This window comes from Pristiophorus japonicus, chromosome 4, assembly GCF_044704955.1.
Source record: "Pristiophorus japonicus isolate sPriJap1 chromosome 4, sPriJap1.hap1, whole genome shotgun sequence".
NCBI classification, from domain to species: domain Eukaryota; kingdom Metazoa; phylum Chordata; class Chondrichthyes; family Pristiophoridae; genus Pristiophorus; species Pristiophorus japonicus.
Genome location: NC_091980.1, coordinates 208,098,057 through 208,111,686, shown reverse-complemented (window position 1 = coordinate 208,111,686; position 13,630 = coordinate 208,098,057). Strand labels below are relative to the sequence as shown.

The 13,630-nt window shown below is 50.4% G+C and overlaps 1 protein-coding gene across 4 annotated transcripts in view; it reads left to right on the top strand.

Annotated features, from left to right (window-relative positions):
• Nucleotides 1-13,630, top strand: part of prkd1 (protein kinase D1) — a 438,838-nt gene that overhangs the window by 305,303 nt on the left and 119,905 nt on the right. For all 4 annotated transcript variants that reach the window (XM_070879019.1, XM_070879017.1, XM_070879016.1 and 1 more), the window contains one exon: nucleotides 5,172-5,303. In XM_070879019.1, coding sequence (XP_070735120.1) covers nucleotides 5,172-5,303 — 132 coding nt within the window. The remainder of the gene's footprint in view (nucleotides 1-5,171; nucleotides 5,304-13,630) is intronic.

The window sequence follows — 13,630 nt, the reverse complement described above, 5'->3', positions numbered from 1 at the left end:
GTACTGATGGTGCTGTACAGTAGTGGAGTACTGATGGTGCTGTACACTAGTGGAGTACTAATGGTGCTGTACACTAGTGGAGACTGATGGTGCTGTACAGTAGTGGAGTACTGATGGTGCTGTACACTAGTGGAATACTGATGGTGCTGTACACTAGTGGAGTACTGATGGTGCTGTACAGTAGTGGAGTACTGATGGTGCTGTGCACTAGTGGAGTACTGATGGTGCTGTACAGTAGTGGAGTACTGATGGTGCTGTACAGTAGTGGAGTACTGATGGTGCTGTACACTAGTGGAGTACTGATGGTGCTGTACAGTAGTGGAATACTGATGGTGCTGTATACTAGTGGAGTACTGACACTGCTGTTTTGAGCATTTCTGGCAGCAGAATATGGACGTAACACTATTGGGGTGGGGGGGGGGGAGCGGAGGGGCAAAGAGATGGGGAATGTCACCTCCAGTGCTACATAATGTTGATATGCAGCAGTATAGATAATATATTTGTCCATAGCTCTTCCATACCAACACAGCCTGAAACTTCCTCTACCACCACTAATTTGGAGGAGGAGAGAAAATTAATACTATCACTGTTGTTTTTGAACTATTAAACAACATGTGCCTTGGATCATTTTGGTATACTCTAGTGACACAACAGGATTAAAAACTTGTCTTGGAATTTTGTGCAATTACTATTGACTAACCAATATAGAACAAAGCAATGTATCGAAACTGCCATAGCCTTTTAATATTATAAAGTAGAGCCCTGTGCCCAAGTATTTGTTCCCTTATTCATGTGTCTCTCAGCTCCTTCCCAGCTTCTTTGTTCAAATGTCTGCAAGCCATAATTCAAGTAAATTGGTCCACATTAAACGCCCCCTTTCCTTTTGCATATTAAAGTATTTTATAAATCATTGTGTCAGGAAAGACTATTACCTGAGGGAATGTGTCCAAAAGAACTAAATGCTATTCATCCTGCAAAAGGGTGAGTAGAATTCAACCCACCCCACCCACTAGTGCACTTCTGCAGTAATTTCATGCTGCTATTGTGTTAATAACAACAGTTAAATCAAATCAATTTTCTGCATCTACTAAATTATATTAAATTAAACTCACCTTTCTGTCTGAAAGATCAGTATTCAGATTTTGGTTGTTCACTTAATGATGAAGTATTATCAAAAACTTTTGGCAAATAAATGGCAGTATTTTGCCATGTCCATACCGTCACCATTCATACTGGCAGCTGAAATAATTCACAGGGGAGAGGAGTCCTATTTTAGGGTCAACAGGCTAAAAGTACATATGTCCGGTAGGAGGGGCAGTACTTTCTTTTGAGAATGTGTTTGCTTCACTTTCTCCAATGCTGCAGAAGAGATTTTCAGCATCATCATATTGTTTGAGTCCCGACAGGATGCTCTGAAAACAAAGGGTCTATAAATAACCATAAGCCAGACCATTATCTCCGTTCTTATATGCATTCTAAATACGAATGGATCTTTCCTGGCATTGCACAGGGGTCCTGATATTTTTGTTTCTGCACTCACCAGCCCCCAATTTTATTCCCATTCACTTCAATTGGAGAAACTCATGAGCAGGCGAGTGCAGAAGGATAATTGGACCAAGGCATGCAGACATATTCAGTCCCATTTCAAAATTAGACATTCTTATTTTGTATAATCCTGTTATTTTATGTTATAGATAACTAGCTAATCTTAAGAGTCTCCTTGACACTCAGTGCCATGACCACCAGCGGGTTCCCCACCGGTTCCCCCCCCCGCCCCCCCCATTAACATATGGGAGTCACCAATGACCAGAAACTCAATTGATTCAGCCATATAAATGCTGTGGCTACCAGAACAGGTCAGAGACTGTATTTTTTGTGGCGAGTGTCTCACCTCCTGACTTTCCCCCAAAGCCTTTCCACCATTTAAAAGGCAAAGTTCAGGAGTGTGATGGAATACTCTCCACTTGCCTGGAGGAGCGCAGCTCCAACAACACTCAGGAAGCTGAACACCATCCAGGACAAAGAAGCCCGCACACTATCTACCTTAAACATCTATTCCATCCATCATTGGTGTTGTGTGGCTGCAGTGTGTTGTATCTGCAATATGTACTGCAGCAACTCACCCAGGCTTCTTTGCGGCACCTCCCAAACTCATGACCTCCCCACCTAGGAGGACAAGGGCAGCAGGTGCGTGGAAACACCACCACCTTCACGTTACACACCATCTTGACTATGACATATATTGCCGTTCTTTTATCAATTTACCGAATGAAATCTTTTAAAATTCATGTTTTGACTAATTTTGTGTCCACTAAAGAAAATGTGCCAATCAAATAGGTCTAAAAATTGTCATTCACTGCGAGAAATCACTTGTTAGTTTTGGTGTATCTCCCAACATTCCGCTGATGTTGACAGCACTGTACACTCACACGTTGGCATCAGGCACTCCTAAACTGAGAGGTGCAGCATAAAAATTATTCTTCAATATCATTTCTTCTTTTTCATTGAGCTTACAAGAGCATTCCTGCTGTACAGCATATTGGGCCCAAGTTTTGGGCCGCACCTAGAACGGCGCAGCCCCGACCTGGACGCCCGTTTTTCGCGCCACAAAGTGTGCCTAAAAAAACTTCCAGATTCTCCGGCTCCCTGCAGGTCCTCTGGCCCTCGGCGCGGCGCAGCACGAGCTGTGGGGGGCGGAGCTAGGTCGCTGCGCTGAAAACAGTGCCGGGACCTCTGCACATGCGCACTACAGTGGGTGCGCATGTGCAGTAGCTCCAGGCGCCGAACTGTGTGGGAGGGGCCCGAAGCAGGCAGCCCCTAGCCCTAGACGAATGGCCTCACTGGGGCTGCGTGCATAGGGCTGCCTCCAGCTCCTGCTTCCTCCCGACTCGACTCCCGCCCCCGGATTGGACCCGACCGCGACACCGACCTGACTCCCGCTTCCCCCCCCGCCCACGGACCGGACCCGACCCGATCCCCCGGACTGGACTCGACCCGCACCCCACCGACTCCCCCCCCCCCCCCGACCCGAACCGAACTGAACCGACCTCCCTCCCCTGACCCGACCTCCCGACCGCCCCCACCCCCCGGACCGGTCCCGATCCGACCCGCGCTCCCGACCCCGACCCGCGCGCCCCCCGACCCGACCCGCGCTCCCGACCCCGGACCCGACCCGACCCAACGCCACCTACCTGTGAATCTGGTGCTGGGGACGGGCCCTGCCTGAAGTCTTGGGCCCGGCCGTCGGGCCCGGCCCGTTCAGCCTCCCCCCGCCCTCCTTCTCCTTTCCCCCCCCTTCTCCTTTTCCCCCCCTTCTCCTTTCCCCTCCCTTCTCCTTTCCCCCCTTCTCCTTCCCCCCCTTCTCCTCTCCCCCTTTCCCCTTCTCCTGCTCTCCCCCTTTCCCCTTCTCTTCCTCCCCCCTTCCCCTTCTCCTCCTCCCCCCTTCCCCTTCTCCCCCCTCCCCCTTCTCACCCCTCCCCATCCCTCCCTCCCTCCCCCTGCCCCCCCTCTCTCCCTCCCACCCCCTGCCCCCCCCTCTCTCCCTCTACCCCAATCCTCTCCCTCTCCTCACTGTCAGAAACACAGACACTGACAGACAGAGAGTGAGAGACACAGACAGACAGACAGAGAGATAGAGACACTGACAGAGACACACTGTGTGGGGTAGGGGGGGGGGGGGCTCCCGGTGCTGCAGTCGGTAAGTAGAAAATGTTTTATTTATTGATTTAAAAAAAAAATTATTTCTTATTAATTTTTTTTGATTGATTTATTGGTTGATTTATTGATGTTTTTATCATTTATTATTGATGATGGCTCTTTATTTGTAAAACTGAAGTGTTTAATGTTTGTAAACTTCCCTTTAAACACCCCCCCCCCCCCACCATTCCCTACGCCTGATTTGTAACCTACGCCTGATTTTCTAAAGTGTAGACAAGGTTTTTTCGAGCGTACAAAAATCTTCACTTACTCCATTCTAAGTTAGTTTGGAGTAAGTTTTCACTGCCGAAACTTTGAAAACAGGCGTAAGTGGCCGGACACGCCCCCTTTTGAAACAAAAATTCTGTTCCAAAGTGAAACTGTTCTAACTGACTAGAACTGGAGCAAACTAAGTGCCGAGAATTTGAATTTCTAAGATACTTCGTTCTCCACCAGTTGCTCCAAAAAATCAGGAGCAACTGAGGCCGAAACTTGGGCCCATTATTTCCATTTCTCAATGTAGCAGTCTTTTCCTTTCAACTTTGAGTCTTTAGGGAGAAATTTGGGGCATTTGCACTTCCCGTTAGCACCTCCAGGAGGGCGTTGGGGGCGCTAACGGTGTGCAAACGACTTTTCACCCGGGTGTGACGCTGCTACCGACTCCCATGAAATTCCGCTGAGCTGACGACGATGACAACTTCATCACCATGCACAGCGACCCGTTTTCACCCAGGAGCGAAAATTCAATAGCGTCCCCTGAAGCGCTTCATGAGGCGCGTACCGGGTAGTACGTCGCTCGCGCGGCGATAATTAAAGGGGAGGGGGGAATGTAAAAAAAATATAGCCGACTTACCGGTCGCGGCCATCTTCGCCCTCCATCGCGGGGTCCGTGTCGCGATCTTGCAGCCCAGCACTCCGCTTGTGTGCCGGCCTGCTGCCACTGCAACCTGCTCCCTGGTGGTCCAGGGATGGCCCCTTTCCCACCCGCAGAGTCAGCAGCTTGGTCCACCCCTTTAATGAAGGGGAGGACCCTGTCTACGCGACAGCACTATGTGTATCACCGTGTAATGCTGCGTCCTTCGGAGCGAGATATTTTGTGTTCCACTTGCTCTCGGTGGCGGTAAGCCGAATTGAGGTCGCGGGGTAGGACTTGCATGCCTGCCGCAGGAACTCCTGCCTCGCAGCTGTTACTGCCCGCAATTTTCGGCCCCTTCGTCTCCTATTTTAACAGGGGCAGTAACCCCAATGACTGCTTTACTATTATAACACTCCAATTTATTCAACATGTGATTCAATAATTAAAAAAATGCCTGCACTTCTTTTACTTTTCTTGACATCACACTCCACTACAGTGAATATAGGAAACAGTTATGAAGCCCATGTAAAGCAAACTCCCTTGACAAATTAATGTATTGTATACAATTGCAGTTCACCTAGAATGGCTCATAAATTCTTCTTCTGTTTGTAATGTGCAGCTGCTGCCACATTTGAAGATTTCCAGATTCGACCACACACCTTGTTTGTCCATTCTTACCGAGCTCCTGCATTCTGTGATCACTGCGGGGAGATGCTGTGGGGATTAGTGCGGCAGGGACTCAAATGTGAAGGTAAGCTGTACTTTGTTAAGATATCCGATGCCAGACAAAACAGAAATGATATGTAGCCTATATAGTGTATTTTTCTAGTAACCTGCTGCCCCTGAAAGTTGTCAAAAGTAAAGCTCCAGGCACAGAATAAAACTGCAGGTCCTATGTTACTATCTTCATTATATTTTCACCCACATCACACTAAACTGAACCCTAGTGGTGTAACATGGTGCCAGTCATCCATTATATCCTATGTAATATAACTAGGGCTTCTGCATTTCTATTTAAGGGGTCAATTTTATTTCCTCTCCCACCCCCCCCTATTCCCTGACCTGAACATGTCTACATTTCCGGGTTCACATCATTACCCTAGGTCTGACATTTGTTTGGTGGAGATCCACCCATGGCAAGACCTTGGGCTGGATTTTCTGTTCCTGGACGCCTCTGTTTTCACCCTGGAGGGGCAGCAATGGCGGCTGTGAACTCTTCTGGTCGGACGGCCAGCTTCCAGCGCCCCGCCGGGGGTTTCGCAGTCAGTTTGGGCGGGGCGCGGAATATTACCGCCCGGAAGAGGCGAGCCGGTGTGCAACACCCCTGGTTGTGACACTGGATCGATTTTTGCCTCCCGCCCGACCCGTAGCACTACATAGAGCAACGTGCTAGGACCGCCCACCTGTGAAAATGGGCAGTCCCAGCCGAGAGGTTAGTAATGTCGACCTTAGGTAAGTGTCATTGTTTTTTTTTTGTGATTTATGTAACGGTGGCGTGAGGTATTTCTTGGGAATGTTTTTGTTGGTTTTTTGTTCAGGTTTTCTTTTTTTTCCCCGGGCCTCTCCTAGAGTGCTCCGAGGCCAGCTCTTCAGCTTGCGATTTTCGCATGCTCAGCCGGCCTAGTGCCCTAAGAGAGGTGTGCAACACCTCCCTTAGCGCTCCGCACCATACTCAGGGCCCAGCTGCCCAATTTTGCTGACTGAGGCGCAAACTTTTTCCAGGCGGTATCAGGACCGCTCCGCCGCCATTAACACCCCGAAATCTTAAAAGCCGAAAATCCAGCCTGTAAAGCCCTTACACAATACCACAAATCCACACGAGGCACATTCTATGGACAAGGTCACTCCATGACCTGAACCTTTATTCACAGGACCAAGAAGTGATGACCCTGCGTGGTACCTGCGAGGCTGGTCGGCACTCTCTTGTGGAGCGCCGCAATTGGGGCTCTGGTGGTTGAGCCTTGGTATGCGTGTCTGTCACCTGTGGTGATTCCGGCCTGTCCGGGCTGACCGCCGGGACTGTGCATGCTGCTGAATGTTCTTGTTGCTCGTTCACTGGCGGTGGTGTGAATACCATCTCATGATCTTCCTCGGGTTCCTCAGTGTCCATGCTGAACCATTTTTTTACTTGGTCCAGATGCTTGTGGCATATCTGCCCATTGTTAAGTTTAACTACTATGATCCTATTCCCCTCTTTGTCCATTACAGTACCCTCAAGCCATTTGGGCCCCAAAGCGTGATTGAGAACAAATACGGGGTCATCAATTTCTATACAACTCCCCCTTGAATTTCGGTCATGGTACTCGTTTTGGGACTGGCGCTTGCACTCAACAATGTCGGACAGGACTGGATGAATGAGGGACTGCCGAGTTTTCAGTGTTCGTTTCATGAGTAGCTCCATGGGCGGGACCCCCGTGAGCGAGTGTGGTCAGGACCTATAGGCCAGCAGGAGGCGCGATAGGCGGCATTGAAGGGAGGGTCCTTGAATCCGGTGCATGCCTTGTTTTATGATTTGGACCACATGTTCCGCCTGGCCATTGGAGGCCGGCTTGAACGGTGCCGTCCTGACATGGTTAATGCCATTACCCGACATGAACTCCCGAAATTCGTAGCTTGTGAAACATGGGCCATTATCGCTAACAAGGATGTCCGGCAAGCCGTGGGTCGCAAAGACTGCGCGCAGACTCTCCACGGAGGTGGATGTCGTGCACGAATTCAAAATGATGCACTCGATCCATTTCGAGTACGCATCAACCACAATGAGAAACATTTTTCCCATGAATGGGCCCGCGTAATCTATGTGAATACGTGACCATGGCCTGGTGGTCCAGGGCCACGGGCTGAGCGGGGCCTCCCTGGGGGCATTACCTAGCTGGGCACACGTCGTGCACCTGCGAACACAATGTCCCAGGTCTGAATCAATTCCCGGCCACCACACATGTGACCGGGCAATGGCCTTCATCAGCACGATGCCTGGGAGTTCCCTGATGAATGCTTCCCTGCCCCTCTGGAGCATGACTACCCGGCTGCCCCATAGTAGGCAGTCAGCTTGGATGGAGAGCTCATCCATCCGTCTGTGAAACGATCTGACCTCCTCAGGGCATGCTCCGTGTGCGGGCGCCCAATCCCCAGTCAGGACACATTTCTTAATCAAGGATAGGAGGGGATCTCTGTTGGTCCAGATTTTGATCTGGGGGGCTGTGATGGGGGAGCCTGTGCTGTCAAAGGCATCGACAGCCATGACCATCTCAGCGCTTTGCTCCGCTGCCCCCTCAGTGGTGGCCAGTGGAAGCCTGCTGAGTGCGTCAGCGCAGTTTTCGGTGCCGGGCCGGTGCCGGATGGAGTAGTCATACGCAGCGAGCGTGAGAGCCCATCGCTGTATGCGGGCTGATGCATTGGCACTGACAGCCTTGATGTCTGACAGCAGGGATGTTAACGGCTTGTGGTCCGTTTCTAATTCGAACCTCCTGCCAAAAAGATACTGCTGCATCTTTTTCACCCCATAGACACATGTGAATGCTTCCTTCTCAACTATCCCATATCCCCGTTCAGCTTGAGAGAGCGACCTGGGGGCATAAGCCACAGGTTGTAGTTGGCCCTCAGCGTTACCCTGCTGCAACACGCACCCAACTCCATAGGACGATGCATCATATGTCAGAACCAATTTCTTACAGGGGTCATACAGGGTCAACAACTTATTTGAACAAAGTAGGTTCCGCGCCCGATTGAAAGCCCGTTCCTGACAGTCCCTCCAAAACCAATCGCACCCCTTACCCAGGAGCACGTGTAGCAGCTCCAATAATGTGCTTAAGTTCGGCAGAAAGTTCCCGAAATAGTTCAAGAGTCCCAGAAATGAACGCAACTCTGATGTGTTGCAGGGCCTGGGTGCTCGTCGAAACGCCTCTGTTTTGGATTCGTTGGGCCGAATCCCGTCTGCAGCAACCCTCCTGCCAAGAAACTCGACCTCGGGAGCCAAAAACACACACTTAGACTTCTTGAGTCGCAGGCCTACCCGGTCCAGTCGGTGTAGCACCTCCTCCAGGTTGTGGAGGTGTTCCTCGGTGTCATGACCGGTGATGAGGATGTCATCCTGAAATACGATCATTCCGGGAATGGATTTGAGCAGGCTTTCCATGTTTCTTTGAAAAATCGTGGCCGCTGACTGAATGCCAAACGGACACGTGTTGTAAACAAACAGTCCCTTGTGCGTGGTGATGGTGGTCAGTAGTTTAGATTCGTCGGCCAGTTCTTGGGTCATGTAGGCTGAAGTGAGGTCCAACTTGGTGAACAGCTTGCCGCCTGCCAGCGTGGCAAAAAGGTCCTCGGCTCTCGGGAGCGGGTATTGGTCTTGTAGGGACACCCGGTTGATAGTGGCCTTGTAGTCGCCACAGATCCTGACCGAGCCATCCGCTTTTAGGATGGGAATGATGGGGCTCGCCCAGTCGCTGAATTCAACGGGCGAGATGATGCCCTCTCTCAGCAACCGGTCCAACTCGCTCTCAATTTTCTCCCGCATCACATACGGCACCGTTCTGGCTTTATGGTGCACTGGTCTGGCATCCGGGGTGATACGTATCACTACTTTGGTACCTTTGAACGTCCCGACGCCAGGTTGAAATGGTGACTCAAATTGCTGTAGGACCTGTGAGCATGAACTTCGCTCCACAGATGACATGGCGTGCACATCCCCCCATTTCCAGTTCATCTCAGCTAACCAGCTCCTTCCCAACAGTGCAGGACCATTGCCCGGGACAATCCAGAGCGGCAGCCGGTTCACTGATCCATTGCGTGTGACAGCTAACGTTGCACTGCCTTGCACTGGAATGATTTCTTTGGTGTACGTCCGTAATTGCACCTCAATGCGTTCTAGTTTGGGTCTGCTGGCTTTGAGCGGCCACAGCTTTTCGAATTGTTGAACGCTCATGAGTGACTGGCTGGCCCCCGTGTCCAGCTCCATGCGTACAGGGATGCCATTTAATAGGACTTTTATCATCATAGGTGGCGTTTTGGTATATGAGCTGTGAATGTTTGCCACATGAACCCGCTGAACTTCAGCGTCCATTGATTTGCCCCAAGCGTCATCCTGCCTCGCAGACCGCTCATCTGGTTCATCCACCTCGTAAATTAGCCTGGTTACAGGCTTTCTGCACATTCTGGCTAAATGGCCACTGAGGTTACAATTTCTGCAGACGAACTGTTGAAACCTGCAAGTCCTGGCAGCATGTCTGCCCCCACACCTCCAGCATGAACTGAGATTCCCATTGTTGTGAACAAAAGAGCTGTTACAAGGCATTCCTCGCTGATTGTCCCTTTGACTGCTCTTGAGCACCCTGTTAGTGGGTGTCAATGGCCCCATCCTGGGCCGCATTGTCCACTGAGGGGGCATAAATGTCCGTTCAGCCTGCCATTGTCTCTGTTGGAGACTTACTCTTGGGTCTATTGCTGCCTGGGGTGTGTCGAACTGCCCTTGCCTGCCTGCGGTGCTCTGTGTCGCATTTATGATATTGACTCCCTGATCCATTGCCACGTTGGAGGCAGAATTGCGCACGTATATTATCTTGGTTTCCTCCTGCCCCGCCATAAAAGTCTGAGCCATCAACGCCGCCGCTTCCAAGGTTATGTCATTGGTCTCAATTAGCTTTCTGAAAATCCCAGCATGACCGATGCCCTCAATAAAGAAATCCCTTAGCATCTCCCCCCTGCAGGCGTCTGTGAACTTATAGAGGCTGGCCAAGCGCTGGAGGTCCGGAACGAAATCCGGTATGCTCTGTCCTTACCGACGTCGGTGGGTATAGAATCTGTGTCGGGCCATGTGTACGCTGCTCGCCGGTTTGAGGTGCTCACCGATTAGTTTGCGGAGCTCTTCAAAGGTTTTGTCCGCTGGCTTCTCGGGTGCGAGCAGGTTTTTCATGAGCGCGTAAGTCTTAGGTCCGCAGCTGGTCAGTAGATGAGCCCTTCGCTTGTCGACCGCTGCGTCTCCCAGCCATTCTTTCATGACAAAATTCTGCTGGAGCCTCTCAATGAAATCGTCCCAGTTCTCACCAACACAGTACCGTTCATTTGTGCTGCCGATGGCCATTCCCGTGGGTCGTTAATTCCCGTTTCGCGTCGCCAATGTAAAGTCCTTACACGATATCACAAATCCACATGAGGCACATTCTATGGACAAGGTCACTTCATGACCTGAACCTTTATTCACAGGACCAAGAAGTGATGACCCTGCGTGGGACCTCCCTTGATATACCTGGATGACCAGGTGAGGAGTATCTCCCACAAGTTCACCCCCTGTGGTCAAGGTGTGCATTTCTTACGTATATACAGTATTGCAGTGTTGTTACATAAAGGTTACATACATGACACAGCCCTTATGTTTTGAAGCAGGGAAAGAAAGCCGGAGGGACCTTCATAGGACATTTTGGCAGCTGTCTCAAAACAGTGGCCAAAGGGCTTTCCATCTCCTACATCCTACATCCTACATGCTGGCCCTGTGGAAAGACGAGATTTTCCTGATTGGCTGCAAACATCTGAACTCAGACTCTGCCCAAATCCTCTGATCTAAGAGGACCGAGCGCAAGGAGTAAAGCCCATTATCAGTGGGTGCCCCTGTGTTTGGGCCCCTTGACAAGCAAAGACCCAGGAAACTGAGGTTGGAGGCTTCTGTCTCATTTCCATATTCTTACCATCCTTATAGCTCTTGCAGGCACAAACATACTGTCCCCTCAGAGGAGCCACTGGACCCGATCGGCAGAGGCGGGCGACCTAATTTAAATCATTATAAGCTTGTTGTCAGACACTTAAGAGCTTTTTTCCCTCTACACTTCAAATTTCCCTGGATGGCTACGGGAATGATGCTGCTCAGGAACCACATTATTAACCTGAGGTGGGAGTTGAGTGTCCATTGCTCCAGCTGATTACTTGACAGCATCAAATTTAGTATAAAAGCTCCCACCTCACAGCTGATCACTTTCCTCAGGCAGAAGCTGTTGCTGACTACATTGCCAGCACAGATTTAACTTTCTGCAGGCTGCAAGTGTTTCCAGCAAAGTCTTCATCCAGTGTCATCTCATTGGAAGAACCTCTCTCACCATTGACAGATTGCTTCTGTCATCTTTGCTTGACCTGCCAGCTATTCCATCAGCATGGGTGCCATTTATACTGTCTCACTTTGGTCCTCAGAATCGGAACACGATGAGACCCAACACCAACAGCACCAGCCACACCAGCAGCACCAACAACAACATTAACCTTATCCGCAATCAGCTGATGCTGCACAGGACAGAGGGCATCAGCACTCGAGCACATTTCTGTCCGGGAGGCCAGGGATGGCCTCATCATGTCCAGATGTACTTAACTTTACACTCTACACCCATATTGCTGCCACATGCTGCACCAGGTTCCCACCACCCCACAGCAACACCAGAAAACATCCCTACAATGACTAAGCCATTCCTTTCATACTGACCACTATTGCTGGAGGTTCCGTTATGCCTCACTGCAACTTACTAAGCCACTTCCAAAGGTGCACACAAACGTGTCCAAGATGGCAATGTAGTGAAAATAAAGATGTTCATGGTTGACAATACATTAACGGAATCTTGCCATTAACATTGACTAAAACACCAAGTAGCTCCCCTTATGAATCTACTTGTGTGTCATCTTTCGCTTACGCGTGCTTCTACGCAATGCTACCCCTGTGGCTTCAGCAAAGGTAGAGACAGCCTGCTCACCTCCCAGCTGTGACTTCTTAGACACTCTTGGTGGGCGTCCTCTGGGTTTCGGAGCCTGTAATGGCCCTGCCAAAGTCTGCTCCTCCTGCGACTGTACAAGTGCAATCGCGTTCCGAGGAGCCAATCAGGGACTCTGACTGAGGGGGTGACAACAGGGCAGAAGTGTAAGTGCTTTGAGAGGAGCCCACACTTTCCTCTCCCCTCTCACTGTCATCCCTCTCGTGGGCCAACCCGCATTTCCCTGCAAGCAAGGAGCTGGAGAGCACCTTGCTGCACATCAGTGGGGCCATGAGGACCCACATCTACGCTGACATCCCTCATAGACAGGAGGGTTATGAGCCTCTGCCATCTATGCTCCATAGTTAGCCATCTATTCTCCACAGATAGCATGTGCTCCTGTGAATGGCGTATTGGCTGCTCCATGTAAGTGGCCATCCTTTCCATGGAAGAACCTACAGTCACCATCGCCTGCGACACGTTGGTGTTCATGTTGGAAATAGACTACTCCATTCTCTGGACACTTGCAGACATCGCAGTTGCAAAACTTGTCAGCTCCTCCTGCATTTCTTGCTGCACTTCCAGGATCACCCTCTTTCTGGATGGCCCCCGAGGCTCAGCATTTACATGCAGCTGAGCAGAGCTGGGAGCGTCCAGCGCCCTCCGACGAGGAGTCTCCATTGTTTTCCTGTCTCCACCATCTGCTCTTGCTCACTTGCGATGGACCCATTGACAATATTACTCTATCTCACGTTGGATCCACCGAGGTGTGCATCTCTGGTACTGGATGCGCTCATGTCTGATGACTGTGCACCCTCAGAGGCTGGAGGCTCCTCTGAAGCTTTGTCTTGCTCTTCCTCTTGGACAGTGGTGGGGGTGTGGGAGGGTCATGATGGACCTGTGGGAGAGTAAAGAGATGAGTTAGATATGCTGTATGAAGAATGGGTGCACTTATTGTTATGCACATGATGACCATTCAGTGGCTGATGACATCAATCCCCATATGAGTGTCTGCTGTATGCCATGTAGCTGTATGATATGTAATTCTGACACCAGGTTGCTGAGATGTCCCCCTCTCTCTGCCTCCCACCTACATTTGCTTGGCCACTCCTGAGATTTCCAGCAGAGCCTCCTTTTCTGTTATGATGGTCACAAATGATGGAGGCCCACCTCCAGTTCTCTCCCTCTCATTCTCCATCTTATTGTGCACTCTCTTCTTCTGCAAGGAAGGAAAGAAGAGAAGGTTGCGTGAGCATGATGGAATGTGTAAGGAATGGATGGGTTACATCTTTAGAGACTATGATGGAGTGGGGTGGCAGTGCCAAGTGGCTCCTTGCATGTTGTTAATTGGTAT